At 45.8% G+C, this 27,758-nt stretch overlaps 1 protein-coding gene across 6 annotated transcripts; it reads right to left on the minus strand.

Moving 5' to 3' along the window:
• Positions 1 to 932: 932 nt before the first annotated feature.
• Positions 933 to 27,580, minus strand: SEPTIN6 (septin 6). Of its 6 annotated transcripts, none has more exons than XM_015626248.2 (11): positions 27,499 to 27,580; positions 21,282 to 21,396; positions 14,156 to 14,351; positions 12,802 to 12,988; positions 12,411 to 12,572; positions 9,928 to 10,024; positions 9,512 to 9,680; positions 8,479 to 8,611; positions 7,627 to 7,817; positions 5,653 to 5,696; positions 933 to 1,440 (listed from the first exon to the last, which is right to left on the minus strand). In XM_015626248.2, the coding sequence occupies exons 1-10, from the start codon at positions 27,523 to 27,525 to the stop codon at positions 5,693 to 5,695; spliced, it is 1,281 nt and encodes a 426-aa protein (XP_015481734.1). In that variant the 5' UTR covers positions 27,526 to 27,580; the 3' UTR covers positions 933 to 1,440; positions 5,653 to 5,692. The 6 variants fall into 6 exon arrangements, with proteins under 6 accessions (XP_015481734.1, XP_015481735.1, XP_015481732.1 ...); XM_015626249.3 differs by having other exon boundaries at positions 933 to 2,840; XM_015626247.3 differs by lacking the exon at positions 933 to 1,440 and adding an exon at positions 2,906 to 3,911.
• Positions 27,581 to 27,758: the final 178 nt, after the last annotated feature.

Raw genomic sequence — 27,758 nt, forward strand, 5'->3', positions numbered from 1 at the left:
TCCCCGCCCCCGTTCCCTGGAGGTCCCGCCCCGCAGGCGCCGTCGCGGTGCCGGTTCCGCTCCCGGTTCCGCTCCCGTCACCCGCGCGGGGCCGAACGGCGCGGCCCGGCCGGCGCCGCGTCACGTGGCCGCGCGTCACGATCGCGCGAGACGCTGCGAGAAGCAGCCGCCATGGCGGGGCCGGAGCCGCGGGCCTCAGCGCCCCCTGCCGGCGGCTGCAAAGCGCGGGAGAGGGGCGGGGACTGATGGGGCGTGGCCGGAAGGGGGAGTGGCCAGAGCGGTCCCTGAGGCACCCCCGGTCCCGCTCCCCGACCGCCCTCACCGGGGCCCGACCCTGCCCCAGGCCTTGCCGATCAGCCGAGGTTGCCCCAAGGGTGGCTCTGCCCCCGGGGATACCCTTCCCGGGGCCGGGAACCGCCGTCTTCACCGGGCTTCGGCTTCCCCGTGACCGTCCGGAGCTGTCCGGAGCGCCGGGCCCAGCGCCGCCGGGCCCGCGAGCAGCACACGCACACACCACAGCAGCCGCGCTGGCTTTCGTGTTTTTTATTTAAAATTTACATGAAAGTTAGAAAGGTAACAGGCGGAACAGTGCTGGTTCCTCAGTGTTTGCCGTGTAAATACAGAACGCGGTGCCGCTTTCACGCGCTTCCATTTGTACAAAGGAAACGAGGCCGGCTCGGGAGCGTGCGGGGCGCGGGGGGCAGCGGTGCCCGGGCGGCTCCAGCCCCGCCGGAACACCGCACCCCGCTCTCGGCCGGAATGGAATTCATCCCTACCCCAGCCCGGCATCGCCTCTCCCGGGCACTGCCAGCTTCTCCTAACTTTAAAGAACAAGAGGAGGTGGAGTTAGGAAAGAGAAAGTACCACTTCACTCACGTCCACCAGCCAATGGGGCTCTTTTAACAGGATGGTGAGACACAGGAGGACACTAGTGAGAACACACAGTTCTTACTTTATTTCTTTGATAAAATTAAATATTTCGTGGCTGCCAACAGAGCAAGTTGCACCATGTTTGTATTTCCTTTGACTCTGAATGCACGGTTTCCAAAACAAACAATAGCATATTGAAAATATTCCTCAGGCTTCACACCTCAGGGAAGCCCATGACATTTATATTATTAAAGACAACATTAGAAAAAACATATGCCCATAACAACGTTTGAAAATGTATTCGCTACATCATTAGTCCCAACATCACATTTCTGTTGCTCTTCAAAATTCCAGGTCATCATTTCCCCCCACATCACCCTGTCTTGTCACACAAATTACAAGACACTTCAATTTTAAGTATCATGCAAGTCAGTAAAAGAGCTTCTTTCCAAGACACTAACACTGAAGATTTGTTCCCCCCTCCCCAGACAGAAGACCCTTAAACTCTTCTAGAAGTGGCAGTCTTCTCCCTCAGACACAGTGCAGCTGGCGAAGACAGATTAAAAAAAGCTACAGAGAGAGAAAAGGGGAAAAAAGAGAAAAAACAGAAGATTAGCAAAAAAAGAGAAAGACATTCAAAAAGCAAGAAAAAGAGATGCAACATGGAAAGAGCTGACAGAGGAGAGATGGAACCTCCTTGTGTTACCTCAAGTACTTCACGGAAATCACACAAGTAAAAAACTTTTTTTTTCTTTAAAGAGTTTCATGTAACTTTAAATAACATTCTAATAAGGCAAATGGTCAGGAAGAACAGACAGTAACCTGCAGTATGATAAAAAACTCACATTCAATTGCCCTTTTAACAGATAATCTAGAAGTAATTGACAGATTGATGCTGGCTGGTTTTGGGAGCAGGGCAACATTCAACAGCAGAGGAAGAAGAAAATATTCAAATTATTTTAACTTCCAAAAAAAAATCCTAAATAAACCACAAAGCAATTAAAGAGCTCTATGGGAAATGAATTGTATTTATGGTGAAAGAGAATACCTGAGAAAATTCATTGCAATCCAGAGTTTGGACTGCCCTCACTGCTGGGAACAGAGGCCATGACCTGGGGCTGCTGCTGTGAGCAGGAGCCAGGCTGAGCCTGTGCTGAAACTGCTCCTGAGCCTGTGGCATCACCCAGAGCACTGCTCAGGTAAAACCTCAGCACTAAACAGCATCACCTATCAGGGCTAGGCCTGACATGTGCTTATCTTCTAAAACCCCAGCATCTGGAAGGGGTTTGTGGAGGCAGCACGTGTCTGATCTTTCAGCAGGGGCAGGACATGTGGATTCACCACACACAGAGCACTGAGCCCGCCCACAGTGCGACTGAAGGATCGGGCTCGTAACAAGCAAGTTTGAAATGGAAACGAGGATTTACATGCCAGTCTTCAGATAGCATGGATTAGCAAAAGAAAAAAATAAAAGCAAATGAAAAAAGACAGATGATGTCATGAAAATGACACCAAATATAATGAGAAAAAAGTGTTTTATCTCTGAACTATGTGATAATTAAACTGATGCTGTCATTTTAATGTCATCAATAAATATATTTAAACTGCATTGTTATTTCGCCAGCAAAAATAACTCACAGAACTTATTTCCATATCCCTTATTCAACTGGGTGGAACGAGGCCAGGAAAAAGGGGAATCCATTAATTGTAGAGGAAAAAAAATATTGCAGGATTTAAAGTTGTAGCATCCAGAATCTTGTTATGACTAATCTTACATTGTTTAATAAAAGCAATGACCACCATTACATAGTAAAGACAGAATCACAACGAGGACATAGGAGAACACCCTGGAAAGGTCACAGCTGAAATGCTGTCATGTTTTATTAGACCCTCCGATTTAACAAGTAAATGAAGGTCCATTCCAGGCCATTGTATTCAGGGGTAATTACTCAGTACAGAGCCATGGGTTACTGTAAAAGAAGGGCAAAGAAAACAAAAAAAAAAAAAAAACAAAAGAAGTAAATGTTAACCAGAATTCACTGTCTGATGAACTCTTTATTTAAAAACAAAACTCAGCCAGAAATACACAGAGAAGACACTTGCAGGCAAACCACGGCTGCACTTGGCCAGAGTGAACTCCTAGCCCAGTGAGCAAAACACCCTCATTTTTAGTGCAAATTTTGCAGTAAAAACAAGGTTTTTGCTGAATAGAAAATATGAGAAAAAACCTGTCAACATCTGTACAGTTCTAAAGAGATGTCAGATAAAAAAAAAAAGTAGTATTTTTTTGCATTAAAACCAGAAATTGTTGGAATCACTGAGAAGAAAGTCAATGAAACAGCATCGTCTTTCTTCAGAAACACTGATATGTACAGCAAGGTGACCAGCTTTCCCTGAGATTGGATCCAGGATGTGCATCCAGGTCAGCACACTGAGAGGTAGACCAGGCAAGAGATCCTTCATGACCCCTGCAGCATTCAGAGAACACTTAGTTGCAAACCATGGATCCAAATTTGAGGTTTCATCAAGCCTGGAAACTAGAGGTTTGGACTCAGGCCCATGCCTGTGAGGATGTCAAGTTTTGCAAAAAGTCCTTGAAAGTTATTTGAGTCACACATGGCAGCATAGTGGGTAATAAGGGCTTTGGAACAGCAAATTAATATGAGGAGAGGGCAGCCAGTCTCTGGAGACAGCACAACCCTCCCCACTGGGCTGCACCCACAGCAGGAGCTAAATGCATCCCCCCAAGCAGCTCTGACAGCATAGAGCGGAGAAAAGCTCAGCAATGGGAGAGGGGACACTCGCCCAGGAGCAGTGAGCACCCTGCTGCTGCCCAAGGGGCAGGAGGAACCTGGCACAGCCTCTCTGGCCAGCAGGGTCCCTCACAAGAACAACCCCAACAGCCAAGAGCTCTGGTTTAACCCCGAGTGCTGAGCGCGGGCGGGAGCAATGGGAAAGGTGAGCAAACAGGCACAATGGCACAGCCGAGGGTGGGGCATTCGCCTCTGGGGCCAGGGGAAAGGTTCTACAGGAAACCCGAACTGAAAATGAAAGAAAAAGGCAGGTTAATGGTTTTATGGATTAATGACCAAAAACAAAATAAAAATACAAATTTTTCTAATGTGCACACACACAAAAAAGAAAGTGTTGCTAAGCGTTAATAAGGTTTAATCTGACTACAAAACATGCTTTATGCAGACACACACACACTCAGCAGTGGGATGAACCAAATTTATTTTATAAAATAATCCTTTCACAGTTTTGCAAGCTACAGGACTCATCGACTGTGACTTGTTTGTATCCTTGCAAAACAGTGAAGCCCTGCAACACTTTATGGATCAATATGGAGAGTGTTTTTCTAAATCCTGGAAAGTACCACATATACATATTTAATTTAGCAATGACAAATGCCCATTGAAAAAGGCACTGTCTGCATTTGTGTAGCAGGAACAAAGAACTTCATTTGATTCAAAGCCCAGCACACAACAGTGTACAGTTATGAGGACTGCCAGAAGCAATCCAAAACCAACAAAAATCAGTAATGTTCACTCTAACTGCACTTTAGCTGTGCCTTCGTACTCAGCACCAGAATGAACACTGTTATTCTTTGAGCTTATTTTTCCACATTCAGAGCCTGATAAGCAGAGAATTGTTCTTTTCATTGTTCTACAGCAGACATATTCATTCAACTGGACAGCTCAAGACAACTGCAAGCGCCAGTTCAAGTCAGTACAAGACCCTTCTGAAGCTCTTCTGTAAAGTGGAAGGTCCCATTTAAATTACACTGAAATGCCTCTCACTGACAGCATAATGTTTACTTGCTTTTCCATTTCCCTTGGTGTTAAGAGGGAAGGAATCCTGCAATCAGCTTCTACCAGTCTAAGGGGTAGACCATGATTTAGTTTGGACTATCCAGGAGAGAATGTAAGATTAGCTTTGTCTGCAGGGAAGAATGGAGTCAAAGATGAGTTTTTAGGGTTTCTAGTTATAAAGTTTCAGGATTTATAGTTTTTAGTTATTTTAGGTTTTTATAGTTTATTTCCAACAGGGTCCCTTCTCTGAGAGGCCTGAGCACCTCAGCCTGGGGCACTGTCACGCTTGCCTTGGATAATGAGTATTGCTGCTCTGTCAAGAAGCAAGACATTTCTGTGGGAGGTTTCCTCTTCCTCTCACCAGAGAATCATCAGCAAATTAAAAACGCTCAGTTAAACTCACTCAACCTAGCTGTAAGTAGACCACTGTCATTAGCACTTTAACTAATAACCCTAATAATAGAAACTAGTCCTGCATCTACCTTCACTGTAACCACAAATTAACATTACAGCTTGGAGGAGTGGGAGGGAAGGAGGAGAAAGGAAAGAGAGAGACATTTTCATGGCTAGCTGGGCTGTATCATCAGCACCACATCTCCATAGCAATTGTTGCCATAGTATCAATGTGGTCTGTGTGATTAAAGAATATAATTTATTTTTTAGAGAGATGGAATAAAAAGAACAGAGACAATGAAGTGCAAGAAAGATTTAAAAGGAAGAGACCGTAATCTTTATTTTTCTATGTTCCATATCCTGAGTCTCTGAATCTAACTTTGCCAAATCTTTAAATATAATTACATACTTTTTCTACAACTGCATATGTAGAGTGAGTGGTAGAGCACATATAGTGGAGGTGAAAGCAGAGTAAGACAGAGATAATACTTAGAAGCTTCAGGACCTGCACATGGTCTGCTTTTTTAGGAAAGGTAACTGATCCCACTGTGAGGCTCTATTAGTTAATGACGCTTACCAGGACAATGTGCCTCATGCACCATGCAGCCAAACAGCAGCTAACTGTAAAACAGCACACATGTAAGACCTAATAATGATGGTAATGATGTAACAACAACAACAAAAAAATCAACTGAGTCATGATTAGTGCAAATTACAAAGCTTGGGTTTAAACAAGTCACCTGTGAAAGAAAAAGGCTATTGTACTCCCAACCAGTAGTAAACAAGCTACACTTAAGCTCCAGCTTGCAAGATTAATTTTTCACTCTTAAGAAAAATTATGATCTAAAAAAATCAATGAAATCCATTACTAAGGACAACTGGAGAAGTTACAGAGCAAAGAAAGCTGCACCATTTCTAGCACAGCAATTTTCCCAGAGGTAAAAGAGGCTTCCTATTATCTTCCCAAGCCTTACTGCAGCAATGACCTATCTCTGTCATGAAGTTTTCTCTCCTCTTAACTGACAAGAACAGAACCAAAGATTTTTCATATCAACATGCTTGGTGTCAAGAAGATATTCTGAGATGAGAACCACCTCAAGGACCAAGAGTTTGACTTAGGCCACAGAAACTAATTGCTGATACTGTAGAGCTGTTGCCTCCCTTTTCAGCATTCCTGACACTGACTGATTTCAAGGCTGAAGTCTGCAGTCCTGAGTGAGCAGATGTCTAAGGGCTCTAAGCATGAAAGAACTCAGCTGGGTATTCCTCACACAGCCCAAGCTGAAGAGAGAAGTCTGTCCCCAGTCAGTCTCAGACTTCTCAGTATGAAAAGATATTAAAAACCCCCTGAAGGTGATTCAAATGAACAAATCAAAATAGGCAGTGGAAAAAGGAATAGGAAAGTGAGAAAAGGGCAGCACAAACTGCTCATTGAAAAAGAATGTTCATGTTGAAGCAGCTTCAGCTCTAAACTAAAAGGCTAAACCAGGATGTAATTCTTGTAATTGGGTCTTTCCTCCTCTGTCTCATTTGATCCCAAGTTTAACAGTCACAGGCTTTTCCCCGACAAGCAGTGCTGTCAGTACTTTGGGCATGCCTTATACTGTCCAATTTAATAGCATTTCTTCTTGTACTTAAGACTGCATAGTGCAGGCAAGGCTTGCCCCAGGGCTGTGCAGAGAGGGGATCATGGCAGTGATACAAAACCAGACCCATTTGGCTGCATACCACTCTCTGCACACCTGCACAGGTGGCACTGCACTCCTTTTGGGAACTGTACCACAGTGAGAAGGAAGGGAACTGCTCAGTGCTGGGAGAACTGGAAGATCTGTTTCCTGTGTGGCTGGTTACTCTTGAGCAACTGCAGAGCTTCAGGAGCCTGGCACAGGCACTGCAGACAGCCCAGATCCCAGACCCTGAGGAGGGGCTGGATCCTGTCACACCTGTCCCTGGCATGAGAAACTCCTGCTACAGCCATGCAGTATCACCCACTGTTTCTGTGGAGGGCAAAAGGCTGATTTAAGACAGGAGAAGAGTACTAGTGCTAACAAGGTGCTATGACCTGTCCCCTCATTTTGCAGTCTTACATTCTGCAGATTCTGGAATTCAAGACTGTTAAGTTTCCCTGAATAATTTCCACTATCTTCTCAACCTAAGCAAGTAAGAACCTGAGTGAGAACACGCTCCTCTTGTGGGATAATGGGACATTCCTGCTACCCACACCCTAGCCTTGGCAGCTAATATGGTTCCACTTCTTTACAAGCACTGAGAGACCAAGGGAGTAGCAGGGAATCTTGGGGGATAAAAACAAGTTCATCCTCTCCCATGCTGTCAGAAGGCAAAGCGGGAAGTTAGTACTGCTCCCTGCTCTTCAGGATGACAGCAAATGTTACATGCTTCCAGATACTGCTCAGCCTTACTAGGGATTAAATCTGGCTGTAAACCTGCCCCTGATAAGGACTGGCTATGTTGGAGGGAGATATGAACACCCAGAAAAATAGTAAAGGAGAACCATTACCAAAAAGCAAATACCTCTGGGTTAGCAACTTACTTTTTCCTTTCCTTATCCCTTTTAAGAGTTTGCGATCCTCCAGCCTGCTGAGCCTGTGACTGAAGCAATTCAGCTGCTGTCTTCCTTTGTTTAAATGCATTTACTTCATCATCCAGAGACTTCTTCTTATCCTCTAGCTTCTTCTTTTCATCCTGATGCAATTTCTTCAGGCGATCAAACTTCTCATGCAGCTGAAGGGAAAGGAGAGAGGTGAGCAGGACGCGACATTACCAGATACTCTGTTCACAGGGAAAGAGGAAGATGGAAGGGTCCCTTGAGATCTGAACCTGTGAATCTCCACTGCTCTCCACAGCATTTCTAGCTCCTAAACTGCCAGAAACCAGACATGGGGAAGGGAACAGCCTCCTTCCACAACAACTTACAGTGTTCTAGTAATGCATCATTATGCAGACTAAGAACAGAGGATTGGGAGAGCATAAGTGGAAAAAAAACCCCTCTAATCCATCTACAGGGGTCTCTGTCCTATTCCTCTTTAAAGGCCAGTAAATTAATGAATTTTTCATAAAGCCAAGGAAGTTGTATGGGTGTATTTTTTGTAAAACAAGTTCATCTCAAGGGCTGCTTCTCTCCTTGACTTTTAACACACTGCACCTCTCCATCAGAATCAAGACTAGCCCCTTCCTGGTGCAGTAATTTGTGCAGAACAAGTACTGTGATTCAGTTTTGTCCTACATACTGAACACCTTAACATCCCCATCCAAGTTAAACCTTAGACTTCTTGATAAGAAAGTCCTAGACCACACTCTGCAGAAAGTGCTTTGGCAACAACTACTTACTTGGGAGTGAATCTATCACTCACAGCCATGAAGACACAAGTACTCCAGTCATTACCTCTTTTTCAGCCTCCTTCAACTCTGCTTCTTTTTCCTTGACCCTCTGGACAAACATCTGTCTCATTGCCTCTTCCTTTTTCTGCAGTTCTCCCAGAAACTCATTTCTTTTGGCTTCATAAGTTTCTTGTAAGCTGAAAAAGAAGGAAAAGTCCAGACTTGGGACAAACTTCTTTCCCTGACCCTCTGAAATCAAGCCCTCACCGTGACTATTGCTTTGCACACAAGACATTTGCTACTCAATCACCCACATGTGCCCAAAGTCTTCCTCATCCCAGGATTTTTGGCACTTCTTTATATGTTGAATGTTGGGCAATTCAAAGAGACCAGCTGACAGCAAACACTAGTTCGGAGAAACACTGGTGTTGATGCCTTAAGATTTCAGCTTTTATGTTTTTCAAATCCTGTAGTGCATTAGTGCATAATTCTAAATTTCATATAAAGTGTTAGTTAACTGTCTTCACATTTTGGTCAGACAAAACAATCCCTCTGGGTCTGAGATCCAAGGACACCCTAGATCCTCAGGCCCCGAAAAGTATAAACAAAAGTGAATTGGGGAGAAGCAAACTTCAGGTAATGACTTCATCACCTGAAGCTGTAACTGGAGGATTAATGCCTGATATGTAAATAGACCAAATTTATATCTGTCTGAAAAACTTGCGATCATCATCCATTTTTGGTGTAGCCCCTTGGAGAGGCTTCATCTGCCCTTAACGTACCTGAAGGCTTTTCCACTTTTATCCTTTTAACTTTGTCTGGCCTCTATTTCTCAGTAAGCCCAAAATAGGCATCACTGTCTCTCTTCAGCACAGACATTTCTACTCCCATACTTGCACATTCATAGTCAGTCCTGCACATCCTCCCTGCATTTTCACTTTCTCCCAGGCAGACCTTTGCTGGATTTATCTGACCTGGCAGTTTTTCTTGCTGCATTGGTTTTTTCCATGCTCTCCCAAGGACACACACACACATAAGCACACAGCACATCCAACAATGCCTCTCTCAAGCTCTCCTGTCTCCTCCAGGGATCTCACCTGAAGGGTTTGCTGTCTGGATCAGTGTCCTTGAAACCCATCTCTTCCAGTTTACATCGCCTGTAGAGCTCATAGTGGCGTGTGTGGGTCTGCTCACGCAGGTCTTCCATGTTCACGCGGATCAGCATCTCCCGCAGCTTCACAAAGTCGCAGTGAGCTTCATTCTCCACTGTAAAAAGACATAAGGTAAGGAAGAAAATGGGGACTGAAACTAAGATCTCTTTCCACATTCCCCAATTGTCTACTCCTCCAACAGGTTTAACAGCAGGGAAAACTGGCACTATAGGCCTGACACAAGGATTTAACAAAGGATAATTCCCCATGGATAATTAAGTCCAGCTCCTTTTATGAAAGCACATTACCTCCTTGCACAAGTGTCACCATTCATGCCTTGAAAATCGCAGAGCTCAACTCACCCTGCACTGTGCCCCAAGGGTACTGACGAGCTTTCATCATTTTGTTTCCTATTTTCAGCTCCTCCGTACTCCCAATCACTGCAAATGGCAAGTGGGCCTGGAACACATTTAATGATATCTGTGTTAGTCCCTCTCAGACCTGGCTGACCCACCAGCACACAGAGATGAGCACAGCCACTGAGCAAGACAGTCATTATGCACACGCTAATCTCAGGGAGTCTAGTCACTGGCCACTAGTCCAAGACAAGGGGTAGCAGGATGGGTCCTTTTTTGGAAACCTTGTTAGTGCTACCACTCTATATCCTCTACCTGGCTGATCCTCCCAGCCACAGAGTCTCAGGTGAGATGAGCCAGTGCAAGACTGGCATCAGAGTGACAGCTGGAAGAGTGCTGCGGCTCGGACTGCGGTGCTGTCCCAGGGTTTGCCATGCCTGAGGAGAACATCTGCACAAGCACAGAAGCAGTAAGAGGTCTTGGACCCTAGTTGGTTTTATCCCCCCACCACTCATTTAGCTCATGCTGGAGCACAAGACACCTTGCTCCATCAGATCATGAGATGGAAGTCTATCCTCCACCCCCAGAGTAACAGGTCTGTCCTCCCTGCTTGCTTCTGCCCTGATGAGGAAGGGCTGAACATGTCCCCAGCCACTGTGTCCAGTGTGACCCAATGTCACACTCTTCAAGCTGATATGCACTCCACATTACACAAAGACTGACTAAGAACAAGAAGGATTTGCTTTTCAGAAACTCAGAAATCAGAAACAGTCACTGCTTAGTGATCTCTCTTCAGAAGACAAAAAGAGACTTGCCCAGTGTAAGCTCAGCAAACTTGGAACTGAAACCCTCCCAAATACCTATCTAGGTTCTGAAGATCTCACCTTACAGTCTTCTCATTTCCAAAACTCAGGAGCCAAGCAAAACCCCTAGACATTGCAATCATACTTTGCTGCATTTTTCTGTAAGTGAGATTTCTCCCCACCTCCCTTGCTCCTGGGAACTATACTGCATTCTGCCAAGCCACAAGGAAGTCAAAGTCATACAGTGCAAAGTTTCAGCACTTTGAGTTCCCAGCTCTTTGCACCAATCCTTTCTGCTGAGTTTTGTGAAGTAACATTTATAAGGCAAAGCATTTAAAGTGCACCAAATTCTGGACAATTTAAAGGGCCTCAGGAAGCCAACTACAAGGAAGACCCGTGACCCTGGATTGCTCTCAAGAGCAGGTAGTGAATTCACAGTTTATCCAAAAACTTGGACAAGTTCATGACAGGTGGTACAAGCAAAAGATTTCAGAGATGATGTTTATGCTTTCAGAGTGTGGCTCATACAGTCAAACTGCAAACAAAACAAAACTGCCAGCAAGCACTCACAGAGATGGGTTCTTCCTCCTTTATTCCTCAGCCCCCCTGCTCTCACATGGGACACACACAGAATAAGAGTAATATTTGTCTTATGTTTCTAATAATATCAGTATTTAGATACAAGTTTTCCAGACCTGCAAAAATGCCTTGGTCAAATTCTGGCCTGCTTAGTCGCCACAAACCTGGTAATTCTGACTGTAATAGAAGATTAAAGAGCTGATTTGTCTGTGCAGCGACAGACACAACCCAGAACGTCTGCAACCCAAGACAGTGATTCCCTCCCAGGAGACAAGTAAATGGCTGAGAGGAAAGACAAGCAGAGGTTCTCTTCCACCCTCAGAAGGGTTAACACTGAAATGCTCTGACCAGGAAGCTACCACTGACAGCTCCTACATCAGGACAAACTTCAAGTTTCTTTCAGGCCTCTCAAGAACACTCTACAACTATTAATACAAAATCAAGAGGTGGCACAAATGCACCATCAGCTAGACCTCTGCTGCATCTACAGCAGCAAAGCAATCACCTTCCTCTACTTGATTTCCTGTGAAAAGCCTTCTGGAAAATGGGACCATGATCAGGATGTGCTGCCAGAAGGACCAAGAGACAGCTTGCTTCACCCTCAAGGAGCCACAGACAGGCACCCATGATGCTGGGAAAGCCAGAGCCAGAATGGCCACCTGCAGGCACCTCAAGGCATGTCTGGCCCAGGTTGTGTACTGTTTTTCACACCTTGCTGGTTAAGCTGTGTAGTTCCTTGCCACAGGATCCTGGAAGTTTACTGGTGGAAGGCCATCAGGTGATGCATAGGACAGGAATAATGACGAACCCTTGAGCTGAAAAGGGTTTAAACACTGATTTCTTACACATCCCTCAACAGATAAGCATGAGGACAGGGAGAGTATTAAAAGTCTGTTTTCTGATTAGAAAAGCCTACCAGAGAGGCAGTAGCCTACCACAAAGCTCTCCTAGCCTAAGATGACACTACAAGGATGAAATTCTTGTGAAATTCTCTGGTTTTAAGACACAAAATAAAAGGGAAAGTAGATTTAAGAAACATTCCAGTATGGGCCACCAACCCCTACACTGACTACTGTTCTGGGAGAGAAGAAGAATCGAGTTACTTACATTCATTGTCCCATTTATCTCCGCCACTGATTCATCATCTGTTGGGAACTGGTAGATCTGCACCCCATTACTGACCAGTTCACTTGTGATTTTAATTTTAAACTTGGTCAGCTCACTCTTGGAAATGGCATCAGATTTGGCAATGATGGGAATGATGTTCACCTAGAAAAAAACAGAGGTACAAAGTAATCAGCTTTTCTCCTGGGAGTTTCTCTAAGTCTGCAATACAACCTTCAAAACTTGTAAGTGCTCAATAAATCTACAGAATTATCTGCCAATTCAGTCATTTCCACCAGAAGGGCTATTCAAGGTGGGGAGATCCTCTGGAAAAGCAGCAGCCTTTCCATTATGCAAACAGTAAATCTGCCCAATAAGAGTTACTTGTGCCAACCTTGCTGTCGAGCTTCTTCATCGTTACCAAGTCCAAGGATTTCAGTGAATGGCCTGTCGGAGCAATGAAGTACAAGCACGCGTGGATCCGGGTGTCATGGTAGTTGTGCAAGACCCTTTTTATCTTCAGTTCTTCTTGCAAGTAGGCTTCAAACTGAGCATCAATGAACTCAACGATGGGTTTATAGCTTTGGTGAAAGGAAAAAAAAAAGCTATACATCTCACAGTCAGAGAGTTAAACAAATAGGACAGTGCCCCTTGGCTTGCTTTTAAGAAAAAAGCCATTGATAGATTTCACTTTCCATTTTCCACTTTCTGAGACCAACTCTCTCTCCCTCCCTTGTTCTCCACCCGTAAGAAATTTTAAAGTTACACTGCTGACAAGGAGACATGGTCCTACAACAGACTCTAGCAGCCTGTTTGTCAAAACACAGTACTAGGATTCAGCAGAGGATAGCAGATACACATCCTCTCCAGGGAAAGCAGACTCTCATATTTTGAAATGCAAGGAGAGACTATCTAAAGCAAGGCTAATGTAGACTCATTTGCAGAAGTGTGTAACCCTTGCTTGCACTCAGGGAGTGAATGGCTTGCTGCTCTCACAGCCCCGAGTGCTGCTGGTGGAATACACAGCTTCATTCAGTACTACCTGTGCCCAGTGCTCTGAGGCAGGAAATTCCTGTAACCCTCTTGCAAGGCCTTCTGAAATACAGAGCTGCCAGACTCAAAAGGACATCAGTGCATTTAAAACAAACTTAAAAAAAAAAAATCTAACAGATCCACATAAAAGCAAATCCTATCAGCAATGTCTCTGCAGAGATGAACCTTGGAGACTGTCTGGTGTAACTGCATATCCCTCAACCAACACACTCCAGCCACTCTGGGATGTGAACTGCCAGACACACTCCCCCAGGAGTATCTCACTCCCCCAGGATATCTCACTGCACATTTTCTTCCTTTGGCTCTCCCCATGGAAGAGCCCTGACAAAAGAGGATAATAAGCCAAGAAGATAGTAAGCCACATTAGGGGCTTAGTCAGCAGCTTGAGGGAAGCACAAACCAAAACAAGCCCAGATGCCCTGAAGCATTTCAGTCTCCCCACCAGATGAATTTGGGCAGAAGGTTGCCAGCAGGGCAGAAATTGCTCTGACAGCATGAGAAAAGCTGCTTTATAGCTGAAGCAGTGCTGACCTTCCAGAGCCTCTGTCCTCTCTCCTACCTGTCCCATCCCGAAAGAGGTGACAAGGACAGCTCCTAAGAAGCAAGCAGGAAAACTGCAGTGCAGTCAGGCCCAGCTAGGGCACAGGGAGAACAAAAAGCCAGGTCACAATATAGCCTCTCTCCCTCACACTCACCTGTCTTCTTTGTTGATCTGATCCCCAAAGCCCACTGTGCTCACAATTGTCAGCTTGAGGTTGACATTGCTCTCCTGCAGGTCATAAGTACTGGATTTCAGCTGGACTCCAGGCTGTGAGTGAGATGCTGCATCACCTTCAAACTTGGTGTTGAAAAGGGTGTCCATGAGGGTGGACTTACCAAGGCCAGTTTCCCCTATTGGAGAAAAAGAGAGTTGAAATGTTCTGTTGAATATTAATAGGGGTTGGCCTTTCAGCTTCCAAACATTAACAGGGGTGAAATTGTAGCAGATGAAAGCAGATCTCATGCTCCCAAGGGAGCGTCTGGTAAACAGAAAGCCATGAACAATGGGAGGTCTGTATTCTGGGAAAATTACATTTCACAGTCTAATGGCCATTAATGTCATTACAAAATAGAGATGAAAGCAAAGAGGTAGAAAAGCAAAGGGGAAAGCATCGTTCAGATCCTGCTTAAACCCACAACTACACTACAGAAGATGCTGTTTTCATTAAAAAGTGGGAGAGGAAATGGGGCTCACTGCCATTTCCAAAAAAAGCTGCTCCAGGATCAATGTCTGTAATAAGCAGCCACAGAAATAGCTTCCTTCCGTGCAGAACCCTGAGAGCTGATTCGAGTCCCACAGCAAGCTGTGCAGTTGGTTTCTCATAACAGATTGGAGAATCAGCCTTCTACACTGGAAGGGGGCATTTTCTGTAATATCTGGTTTTGTACCTTCAGGGCTACACAAGCTGTACAATATCACAAAATCTGCTTCCAAAAGTTCTGCTAGTATTGTCAGTATTCTGCCAGTATTCTATCAGTACTGAACTGCAATTTGGATTTCATTTATTAACAAGCAACGATTTCCTTGTCTGAAGGAAGAGACAAATCCCAGAAAGCAGTCTTGAATTTGTTTTAGATACATCCCAGGAAGAATAAAACAAACCCCTCTGTGCACACATTCCACAGGGCAGCCTCCCTTACCAGGCTCTGACAACAGAGCCAGCTCTCCGAGCTCACAGGATCTGACTTCCTACGCAGTCTGGTCTGTTGCCTTGTGAGGGCTGCTGTGTTTTGGGGAAGCAGCAATTTCTGAGCAGCCCAGACGGCTTTGGAGAAACTTCAGGAGCAGCCGAACCCCACCCTCTGTGAACACTGCTCCTCCAGCCTGCTGTGGGACCACAGGGAGACCAGTGTGTCTGGCTGCATGAGCATTCCCCTCGTTCCCCCAGCCCTCAGCTCCCAACCAAAACAACTTCACCATTTTCCCACTTTGCTCAGAATAAAAGAGCTTCTTATTTTTGTAGGTTTAGAGCTCTGTAGCAGATCCAAACTTGCATGAAATGCCCAATTCAAGAAGGGAAACTCCTCCCCATCCTCCCCTGTCCACATGTTCAAATCTCCAAGCCTCACCCCTGCAAGCAGGCAAATTCCTCTTCTGGCCTCAGAAGGGATTTTCCTCACTTGGGGCTGAAGTACATGGCAGAGCAAGGCAAACACAGAATCATAAAATCATGGAATGGTTTGGGTTGGAAGGAATATTGTCTCGTTCCAAGCCCCTGCTCTGAGAATTAAGCAGCCCCTGATTGCCAGGATGACATATCCAGTATCTTTCCAGAGGCAGCAAGATCCATTAACATTTCAAAATCAAGATACAGCTTAAGCTGCAGAGCTGCCTGGGAGCCAGCAGTGCTCCATCACCAACAGCAACTACAGCCAGAACAGCCACCAGTGCAGTTGCTCTTTGCATCAATCTGGTTTTCAATCCCAAGGGAAGAAGAAGGAGCTGGCATGGCTGCAGTCCCTTGTGCTACCTCAGTGCATCAGCTGTACCTACAGCAGCACTGGCCAGAGCAAAGGAGGGGGACCTAGCAAAGCACAAGGCTACCTCTGTCACTGGAAGAACAAGCTGGTCCAACAAGCCGTTCATTGACTTGGAACCTCATTGTCTGGACTTGTCAGGGACCACTTGCCCCCAAAAATGAGCAGGTGCACAAATCAGACGAGCACTTCCACAGTTTGGACAGGGATTTTAAGAGTTAACAGCCAACAGCCTGTATGACCTCCCAGGCTGTTCTCAGGGATTCCAGGAAAGAGCAGTGTAAAAAAAGACAAAAATCTAAACAGTATGAGAAGGCTGCAGCATTTCCAAAGCCCCTGCCAAGGGATGGGTGGGACAGAGCAGTGAGCTGTCTGCTTGCCTGTGAATGCCAGGAGCCCTGATGGGACATCTCAGGATAGGAGAGTCCCTCAGCCCTGCAGCACAGGAACATCACCCACACACAGTCCTGCAAAGCTTCCTCCTGTGCCACTGCCCCACAGCCTGGCAGGCCCCAGAGCAGCTCCAAGGCTACAGGACAGGGTGACAGGGAGCAGCAGTGGTGCCCAGGGCAGGGAGCTGCTCTCTGCAGTGGATACACAAGGTTATCAGTAAACCACACTGGCTTCTGGGCAGACAGCACCCTGTAAGTCACCTCTCGTTTCTGCCTCCCTCCTTCTTTTGGCTGAAAGATGTTCATATGAAGCCAAGACTCTTGTTTAAGCACATCCTGAACCTGTTAATCATTGCCTACCTTAAACCCATCTAAAGTGTTTTTTTCCAGCAAGAGTGACTTTAAGTCTCAGAGGGGCTAGGAAAAGTGTTAAGAGATGCAGAACATGCTTTTACACTCCACCTCATGCAGCTACACAGGGCCAGCAAAGGCAACTTTGAACTCAAACACTAAGTTTTTCCTTTTGGAAGGGGGAGATCAGAACTGTGGCATTTTTCTGCAGGTGGGAGCTGCCCATCCAAACACCTTTGTGATTAAAATACCCAGGCACTAACATGACATCTCTTATGAAGTCTGCACTCCCAAACTTACATCAAGCCAGCAGATACCCCTGCCCCTGCACTGTGTAACCCCACTGACTTGACACAGAATTAAAGCCTGCCAGGGAAGAGGAAGAAGAGAGTAAAGACTGTCTCAGCTGAAAGAATGTTAACACTGACAGCATGACATGAAATGGTAAAAGACTAAAGATACTAATAGTGTTCTGCTGTGTTAAGTATGAGCAGAGATAGGGAGCAGTGCTATTTTGAAGGCCAAAATGACAGAAAGAAAAATTTCTGAATCTTCTGGGAGTTTCTGCCTCACACAGAACAAACTTTTTGCTGGCTAGAAGAAGTGAATGGTGCCAACTGCTTCTTGCAAGGATAGGAGTCCAGATAAAAAGGTCTGATAAGAAGGACAAGTGGTCTGTGCTTGTTCCAGCCGATGGCACTGGAATCTTCCTCACAACATAGAAATGATGAACAGGGATTAGAAGAGGCAGAATTACTTTGGAAAAAGCAGCAATGTACACAAGCCGAGTGAGAGGCATCCCTGGCAGGGAGATTATTTCCCGATGTCAGGCTTATGGACACATGTGATCTGATCTCCAAAACTGTACTTAAGGATTATGCAACTTGACAGTGGTCTGGTGTCCCGAAACAGGGCTAACAAAGCTCTGCGGGGAGGACACAGCAGAGAGAGTGACCTTTACTGGTAAGAGTTCTGCACCAAGAAGATGTGACAGCAATGGAAAAGCTTGAGTGTTGTACCTCTCATCATGGGATGAAGTTTTGCTCTTAAGTCTGACAATTTTCAAGGACATTAAAAAAAAAAAAGGCCAAAGGTTCTGGACATGCAGCAGCCCTACACCAGTGCTCAGAAAGCACCATCCACTCAATGCCCCACAGCCCAGCTGTGCTGGGCTCCCCACACATCATCTCGTTCTCCTGAGACATGTACCTGCCCCAACTTCACATGCACATGGTATCTTCACTGCTCTATGGAAGCACTTCATCAAATCTGCACTGATGGAACTGTGGTGGCACCACTTGCAAAACTACAGCTGGGACAAGCTCCTAACTTCCCAAACAGAGACAGACATCTTTGTGCTGAATGAGCTTTCATGGCTTCTTTTCACAGAACTATTAGCACCCTAAGCACCTGCAGCAGTGAGCTGAATTATACCACAAAAGCTGTACCTCCTCTTTTTGTGCCTGGAAATTTAATTTGCTTTTCCCAAGCATGTGCTAAGTGAAACAAGCACTGCTCACTGCCCCCCTTTCCCACAACACTCAGGATTTAAGAGGCCCAAATCATATCATCATCAATTGACTCTGCGGGAGGACAGAGGAGTCCTTGGAGTATTTCCCTGTTCAAAGGCAGGGAGCAGCTTTCACAAGAGGTTCCTTTCATGAGAGAGCAGCACCTGTCCTTCACAAGATTAACAACTGTGGCTCCAGATATCAAATAATTCAATTTTAAAGAAAATGTATATGCATGCACAGCCTTTTCATGTGTAGAAATGGGAGCTAATCCAATGTAGCAGGTTTGCTGAGACAAGCCCTGAGGCAACTCAGACTGATAAGGCCATCTCTCAAGGAGAAAGGGAAAAATAGTTTGTTTCTTCTGACAGGCATGCAGAGACACCACACAATTCCCCACAGACAGGCAAAGGCTGAGCTGCAGGGAAAAGAAGGGCAACAAGGGCTCACAAAATACACTGAAACACTAACTCAGAGGAGCACCCAGCTCCCAGCATCTACCCTAGATACCAGCAGGGCAGGAGAAGGCTAAGGGGACAGATGGCTTTTTGATTAGAGAAACTCAGAGAATCTCTCCTCAGCTGGTTGCAACGGTGACCACAGAAACAACCACTGGGCAACTTCCAGGCTGTAAGCTCATCACCCCAGAGAGCTGCCTGTTGGAGAGCACCAGGAAACCTGTGCACATCCCTCCCTCCCCCAAGGTGAGACCTCCTGCACATCACAGGCTCACTCCTTTGGAGTGAGAGACCTCAAACAGTCTTGGTACAGTCCTGGGGGAAAGGGAGATATTTCTGCCACAAAACAGCCTTTCTCTTTACACTGAATAGGCCAATTAGAACAAATTCCCTGCAAATCCCAGGAGAGCAGAAGGGGCAAAATCCTGCTTAAACTGGAAACTAGTTTAAACTGGGGTACTAGTTTAATGCAACTACAATCTATCTTGGCAAAATATAAGAAATTTACATCAAAAAACAGCAGCCTGTTCCTCCACTTTTATCCCTGTCTCACTGAGAAATACAGCCAGCACAGAAAGTCTCAGCCATTAAACACTTCTCCAGCTTTTGCACTGAACTAAGAGGCAACTGAAAACTTATCATGTAAGGTTTAGGAGGAAAATGGTTGTGCTGAGAAATAAAAGATCAGAGAAACCATCCGCAACCCCTAACATCTAATGAGAGGTTTTCTCATTTATTCTAGCTTTGGCTCTAGTCTCATGTGGGAGACAGCTTTCAGCATGAGAAGAGCTAAAAACTGCTCTACTCTGGACATGCTGCTGAGAGTCATTTCTAAAGCTTTCCTTGGCTTCTCCAGCAAGAGCTGGAGGAATCACTGGCTCAGATCCAGTATGACACAGAGTAGAAATATCACCGGATTTTTCCTCCAACAGATGCCACACACAGCTGAAAAACGGGGGGCAATGTAGTGCCTTTCTGTCATGCTTAGTGGACTGTCTATGGGATCCTCATCCAGTCTTCATCTGCTTCTTTGTTCTTCCAATTTTTCATCCCAAACTCTGCTGTACAAGTGAAATTCAACCAAATAAATGACACATGAACACTGGGAATTTTTGTTTTCTTTCTCCAGGATGTTTAAGTGTGGGGGGAAAGATCTGCAAATCTTTTTCTAATGGGGTTTATTATATTTTTCTATAAAGTGTCTTTATTTCAAGATTGTGTTATTACTATTCATAAAAAACTGACATTAGTAATAATGTACATTCATCTTGGTGAGTCCTTGTTATTCACCTCAACAGGTGATACATGCATTCAATTTCTGCCCTGCAAAGAGGAAAGCACTGACATTCAGCTCCTCTCCACACATCAAAGTGAAGATATAACTACAGAAGGCATCCACTGCTACACCTAGAACATGTAAAAAAAAAAAAAAATACTGCAGCCCAGTAAGTGGAAAAGGAAACACTTTTAAACTTCAGTCATGGGGACAGGAGTTTCCTTAGGTCATATCACATTCATGTACTGTGGAAATCACCTAGAGACTCAGCCTGACAGTGACCTCCACTTGTCAGCAAAGTTTATCATCTCACAGGAATGCGGCTGTAAGGAAAACTGTCTTCTCAGATCCATTTAACAGGGTTCAGCTCTCCTCTCCTTGCTCTACTACTCTCGTTTCAGACTTAATGTGTTCAGGGCAAATACCAGCTCCATACCACTGTATCTCTCATGGGAGGAGACAAGCTGACCACTAGCTGAGTTCCCAGGAGGTATTCACAGATGCTGCTCTCCCCCTGCCACACCAGGCACTGTTGGGATCATCTGCAGACAGAGCTTACTCCGAGCAGCTATGCCACACAATGACCACCTACTCCCAGAGGCAGGGCACCAGCAGCAGCAAACCCATCAGACAATTATTAATTCTCTGTTTTTGATTTCTGAATTCACCTTCCCAAACTATGGTAGCAAAGCCCTACAGAGTTTTACTTCTGTTACCTAAGAGAAGGGATTATTTGGGATCCTAACCCTGGGGAAGACCTGTGAGATGGGCTGCAGGGACAGACTTCAAGTCCTGCTACAATGCCAAGCCCCAGCTGTGATCCACACCACATGGCACCTTGGATAATTGTCAGAAGAGTTAAGGCTTGGCCAGACACTATCTTAATTCAACTATGCACAGAAGGGAGGAGAAAAAAATGGCTTTTAGTGATTTAAGAGGAGCATGACTAGTATTTTGTTAAAATAATAATAATAATAATTATTAATAATAATAATGCAATACGTAACCAAACAAGACCTCATAACAAAGTACTCCAACCTATTTTCTTTTAAGAACGTGGAATTCAAACATATGAGGAAAAGAAAGATCATAATAACAGCCTGTGATTTTAGGCATTTTATTTCACTGCTTGGTAAAAAGCCATACTGCAAAACCCCAGTGGGGATTTCTCAGAGCACCAGTAAATCTTGTTACTGAAAATAGAACAGTTGGGGAAATTCAAATCAAAGCTACCTTGTCAGTGCTGTAAGCTACAAGCTACATCCAGCTGCAGAAAACTTTTAAGCAAGAGAACTTCCCAGAATGGAAATACTCACCCACACATAGGATGTTGAAACAAAACCCATGATTAACTGACTTATTAACCAGCTGGTCAGGCAAACTATCAAATCCTACGTGTCCAGAAAGCGGGACAGTACGACAGCCTTCACCCTGAAACACAATGAAATAACTGTGTCATTTTCAAGTAAAATACACTTCTCTGTATAAACCCTTAAGATCTCCCAAGTGGAATCAATTGCACAGTCCAAGCAGAGATTTTCAAAGATCTGTCAGTTATGTCAGCATGCTTCACTCTTCTCTAAAACAATTCCAGGAGACATAAATAGAAAATTTCATTTGCCAAACATTTGAAGGTAGCCCTGACAGAATAACACTAAAATGTGCAAATCATGTGCACAAACACAACTGCTGAAATGAAAAGGTGAAAAACACTTGTTTCTTCAAAAAATATGCAGGAACTCAAGTCGCGCTTTAGAGTGAAAACAAAAAGAATCCTCGGTGCAAAGCAATGTATTAATGACACCTCCTCCTCCTACAAGCCTATTACCATTCATTTTATGTGAAATGGAACTCACATGTAATTCCCATTCACGGCCACATTTATAGAAATTAGTCAGAAACAGTAAGGAAAATTGTACCTATAAGAAAACAAAGAGGAGAAAGTGTCCAGAACTGAGCTGCTCATAACCCCACAGGCCTGAAGGAGCCTGCCACCAGGGTTTGGGAGTGGAGGTACCTAAACCTCCTGCTGGGGAGCAAGGGCTGCTCCTGCCCAAAGGACTTCCTGAGAAGCTGCTCCTGCACCCTGCTGTCTCCTGTGCTCCACACCACTAATCTGGTCTCCCCAGACAAGAGGAACATGTGGTGCTCCATGCCCAGAACAGCCATAAGCATTGGGAGGGGAGTCAGAAATTTTCACCTGGCCAGTCTATGCCAAGGCACCCTGGGTCCCAACCCTACCCAGCCAACAGTAGAATACGACATTCAGCCTCAGAAATAGCACCAGAGAAAATGAAGAGTCAGTGCTGCAGCCCTGTGTTGGTGTGTACTGGAAAGCTGTCCTCCTGCAGCCCCCAAAAGGTATTTCCCTCTCTGAAGCAAAGGCTTTTTTTAAAAATGTATCTTGGTGTGAAAATCAGAAAATTCCCCTCTAGCCTTCCATAAGTTTGCAAAAAATACTACAGCCTAAAGGCAGTAGTTTATAGGGTGTGATTTCAAATTTATTCTTTCACAATCATGCTTTCACATATCTTGAAAGTCTGTTTAAAGGGACAGGCATACTGGTTTTCCCTCTTGTGCTAATGGCACTGGTATTTTAGGCTGGGAAAACATCCCCAAGGAATACATTTACTACTACAGTAGCCTGTCAGTATGATTTCTTGTTACTGTTTTGCTGTTGCGGGTTTGGGTTTGTTGTTTTTTTTCAGATATGAGGCTCCAAATACACTTCAATCATTAACCATATCTACCAGTCTGTGATGTGTAAATATGTTTCCCCTTAGCCATATTTTGTGTATTAGTCTGACTCTTCCTGACAAGATGTTCACCAAATGTGGCGCTTCATTAATTCCTGAGCACCTTCCCTCCTAATGACATGTTCATGAGGAAGGCACTCAGGCTCCCCAGCAGATTCTGGTTTTGCCTACTGACAATGCAGCTGTGAGGTCCAGTAACGCAGAATCAGCTAAAGCAGAAGAAAGTGAGACCGTCAGACACACAGATTTTGTGACAACACACTCAAACTCCTAAACTGCATTCACCAAAACAAAACCCCAGCACTGGGGAATCTCATGGCAGTGTTGGACCTGCAGCGACAGCCCCACAGTCCTGGTGAAGAACAGAGGGCGGGGACAGAGCCCAAGAACGCACGAGAGAGAACCACCAGCAGACAGCTCCTGGAGAAAGAGAAATATCAAGTGTATTTTTAATACCCAGCCTTAAAACTACACCGCTGGAAGATGGCTTGAACACTACTCTCCCCAGGAAGTGTGGGCAGGAGTGTGGGCTCTCATTAAGAACAAATCATCCCCTCATCCCTAAATATAAGTGTGATCCAGATGGAACAAAATAAATGGTAGAAGTTAAGCCACTCTCAGCTAAGAGAAGGCATTTACCATCACACAGAATTCAGCCTGCAAGTCATTTCCTGTAGGTTCTTTTTCTAGTCACCTGTGGTTTTACAGTGCAGTTAAACCACACTTCACATCTGGTACAGGCCAGGAAATAACTACTGCAAAATGTCACAGTAGCTAAGCCTCCATGTTAAGTACACAGCCATAAGGTATATTGTGCTACTCTGCCTAAAAATCTACAGCCTATTTAGCCAAGGCATCACGAGATTGGATGAAGTGGAAAAATAAAAATAAATAATGTTTTAAGATCAGTCTGGTTTTGACACACATCAGAAAGTTGACAGCAATTACCAAACCTGTGGAGAGAAAATAAACACTTTCTGTCTGATCCACCAAGAAACAGTGCAAGTCACCAGTCTTCAAGCACCAAGTGGTATCTCTGTACCAGAGCACTGCTATATATAAACAGCACCATCATAAACAACATATGAACACACTGATTAGTCATCCTGGGTGTATATTAAATGTAGGTTTTGATCCCCTTGTTCAACACTGAAGGAGAATATGTTAAGCTTATAAGCTTTTTGCTGATAAGGTGTTCAAGACTGTCTTCCATTATTCATCTTCCAAATCAGATCAAATTTAAAACATATGAAGAGGTACCAACATGGTAAGCAAAGATTAACTACTATATGCATGAAGGCTTTTTCCAGCAGCATCGGTAAGCGCTGGATGGCTCAGAGTCCTTTGTACTCTCTATTTTAAGGTTACATCTTCTTGGAACGAAGACAAAGATGGAATCTCTGGAAAGCCAGTATGAACACTGGCACCACACCAAGACACCAGATGCCTTTTTTTCCCCCCCATATACACAGAGTGACCCCCTGTCTAGGCAGAATGGGCTGTTGTTGCTTGGGAGGAAGTGAAGCGTGTTTGTCACAAACAAGATTAAAAGAACAAAAAGAGCAACACACTCTCTTGCTGTATTATTAGGCACGGCAGAGTGAAAGTAAAGAAGAGCCACTTGGAGAAGATTTTTTACTCCTTCCTTTCTTAGAAGGATTTATACAGCCTTTTGTAAGGGCTTCTCCATGCCACAGAAGCCACCACTACCTACTCTTAATTCTTACAGAAAACTACCTGAATCATACCGAAAATACAAAGATATTATAATGAATGATCCCAAGCCTGAAAGCACCATACATTAACTATTAGTTTACAAAAAAAATGGGCAAGATTTAGTCTTCAGGTGTTTGAATCACTCAGGGGTCCTTGGATGAAAAAACGATTAGAGAAAAATCTTACTGAATGCACATCTGTGTCCTGATCTACTTAACAGGACAAGCAGGTACAGCACTGTCACCCCTGACATCCTTGGAGCCCTGAGAGGCCATTGCTTCTTTGTGGAGATGAAGCAGAACATAGGCAATGGTGCTGCACATTGCAAATATCAACACTGCATATTCGGGACTATGTCTGAGGCCAGGTCTAAAGGAATGTTGAGAAAAGACACCATGGCAAAGGCAAAGCCTCCACTTGGTGATATTCAGGCAGAGCACAGCAAAGAAAATAAAGAATGTTACAGCTCTGAACCCAAGGGACCCAATTTCCAAATGAGGCCCACACAGCACAAAACTGCTCTCAGAGGCTGCAGTACAATACTTCACCTTGTTGACTGTTTCTGTTCAGGGCACTGACAGCTCACACTTAGTACTTCTGACACAATTTCTCACCTCTTCCCAAATGAGAATCACTTCAAACCCTGAGGCCTTAGAGACTCCCTTAGAAAGATTTTCAAACAGCCACAACAAACACAGCAGCACTATCCTGCAAAAAAACCAAATCAAGCAACGCTCACAGAGCTCATCACCACTGCCGGTGCTCACAGCAGCCACCTCCTGCCCCTCTGCTGCTCTTGGGCCTAATCCCCAAACCTCAGACAACTCTTACACAAGAAGTTAAATCTCAAATGGCAAAGCAAGGCAGAATCTGAACTCAGGTTTCCACATTACAGTTTTTCACATCTTCTTTAAGCCACAACAACATCCAATCCCTTCTCATAACCTTGGCACTATGGCATTCACTTCCCCAGACTGCATTTGGTTCTGATTAAACAGCAAAATAAAGCAACATTTGTACCTATTATTTCTCACTTGTACAAATATGTAATTCTCCTATGTAATGAAAGAATTATCCAGCAGACAGTATAAACATCCTGCACAAGATAAATGTAAATCAGGAATGTAAAGTCTAGATAAAGACTTTGTATTCTTTTTCCTTGCTCAGCTGATAAAAGTCAAGAATATAAAGGAAAATCACCAGAAATGTGGGAAGGAAATAGTTTTGAATCAGGCCCCATGGAAAGCAAGAAGTGTCTTACCAAAGGTCCTGACCATCAGCCACCCTCTCCAGACGCACTGCATCACTTGGCCATTCAACATTCACAGTCAAATGCTTCCAAAATCTCAAATTCTGACAGCTCTTAAGATTACACTTCTTTATGCCCCTGACAAAAGGCTGCAGAAATGCCATGCAGTTTGGATACATTCCCAGAAATCTCCTCCAGCAGTTAAAAGATACATATCACTATCAGCAGTCTCAATAACTTTTCTGACCTCTACTAGAGACTGAGAGCTGGACAGTGTCTGGCAAGTCGGTCCTCTGCACCCATCCTCCCTGCTGGCAGAGGACAAGAGAAGGGACTCAGCTTGGTGGTGACAAGGCCACCCTGCCCACCTGGGGAGAAGGGGGTTTCACTGACCATCCCTGCAATAAATGTGGGCTTGATCAAAGGTTCTCTGGGACAATGGCAGGGTGGTAACCCCAGCTCCCCCACAAACCCAGCCTCAGCTCTCACACCTTTAACCCTGTTGGCACACAGAGCCCTCAGCACCACCGCGACATTACAGCTGACTGCTCCACGAACCAGACATGACCAGTGTCCAAGATCTTGGCTGACAAGTTATATGTTCATAAAAGGACATTTTTAATTTGCAGTACAATAGTTTCAAGTCTGTCTCACAGCCAGCTTTCCCTTTTGCCTCCAAAGCAGTATCATAAATTCATTCCAGGCCACAAGCAGATGTCTAAAACTCCTGTACATTATCTTAGGAAAGCATAACGTTCAATTCCTTTCAAAGACAGGGGAGCAACTGAGTCACTTCACATATTTTGGCAGTCACATACAAGGCAATGGGTATGTCCAAGAGGAAATAACATCACAAACTGGCAAAGAATGGCTACATCTACCCGTTCAGCAAGACTGGGTCCATGCTAAAATGTACTTCTTTGAAGATGAAATTGGAAAGCATTCACCTCAAGTATTACTTCTGTATTAACACACGGACATGAAAGTTGGAAGCCCATCAAACCACAGACAAAACCTTTCTACATGCAAACGTGCTGCACATGCCTCCTTAGCATTTCTCTGACAAACGCAGTGGCAGCTCAACTCCCTCTGCTCCTCTTCTGGATAATTCTCCCCAGACACGCGGGGATCTTGTGCGGCGCCAGCGGCCGGTGGGCACCCGGGGACACTACCGGGGACCCTGGGGGACAAAGCGCAGCGGGAACACAGTGCTGGTGTTTGGCTCCCATAAGCTCCTCCGCGGCACACGGTGCCAGATCGGAGACCTTCCTTTCCCGGATCACACACTACCGAACACGGGCTGATGGTTTCTTTTGGGGGGAGAGCAGCATCCCCGGAGAGACAGGGATGCCACTGCCGTGCCCTGGTCCCGCGAGGGGCCCCCAGACCTGGGCAAGGGATGCATGGCCAGGCCTCCCCAGCACTGCAGCCCGGGCAGCGCGGCAGGTCCGGCCGTGGCCGGGCCCGGCGGGGCAGGACCCCCGGCCCGCCGCGGTGCGGGCAGCCCAAGGTCGCAGGGCCGGGTTGCAGCGGGGGCGACCCCAACATCCTCTACCCCAAGTAACATCAGCTCCACTTGTCCCCAAGGCCTGACCCTCCGGGAGTCGCCGCCGCTCCGAACCGAGTCTCGGAACCCGCGGGAGGCCCCAGGCCGGTGTCCTCTCAGCCCGCATCTCGCCCGGCGCCCCCTTATCCGGCCCCGCCGCCCTGGCCATGCCCGGCTCTCCCGCCCGCCGCCCCGGCGCTGCCCGTTCCCGGCCCCCCGCTCCGGCGCTGCCCAGCCCCCGCGATGCGGCGGCCCCACGCCCGCACCTGCCGCGCCACCTCGGCCGCCGCCATCGCTGCCCGCCCGCCGCACGTTCCGCCCCGGCCTGCGGGCGGCTCCGGGCGTGCCCACCGCGGCACCGCGCGGGGGGGCCCGCCGCGCCCCCGAGCCCGGCCTGTCCGCTTTCCCCGCCCCGCCCCGCCGCCCCCGCTCTGCTCGGCCCCACCGGTCCCGCCACTCCCGTCGCCGTCGCCGCCGCCGCGTTCTGTGAGGTGCGGGGCCGCCGGTCCCTCCCCGCGGCAGCCCG

The sequence above is a fragment of the Parus major genome, chromosome 4A (genome assembly GCF_001522545.3).
Source record: "Parus major isolate Abel chromosome 4A, Parus_major1.1, whole genome shotgun sequence".
In the NCBI taxonomy this organism is placed as follows: domain Eukaryota; kingdom Metazoa; phylum Chordata; class Aves; order Passeriformes; family Paridae; genus Parus; species Parus major.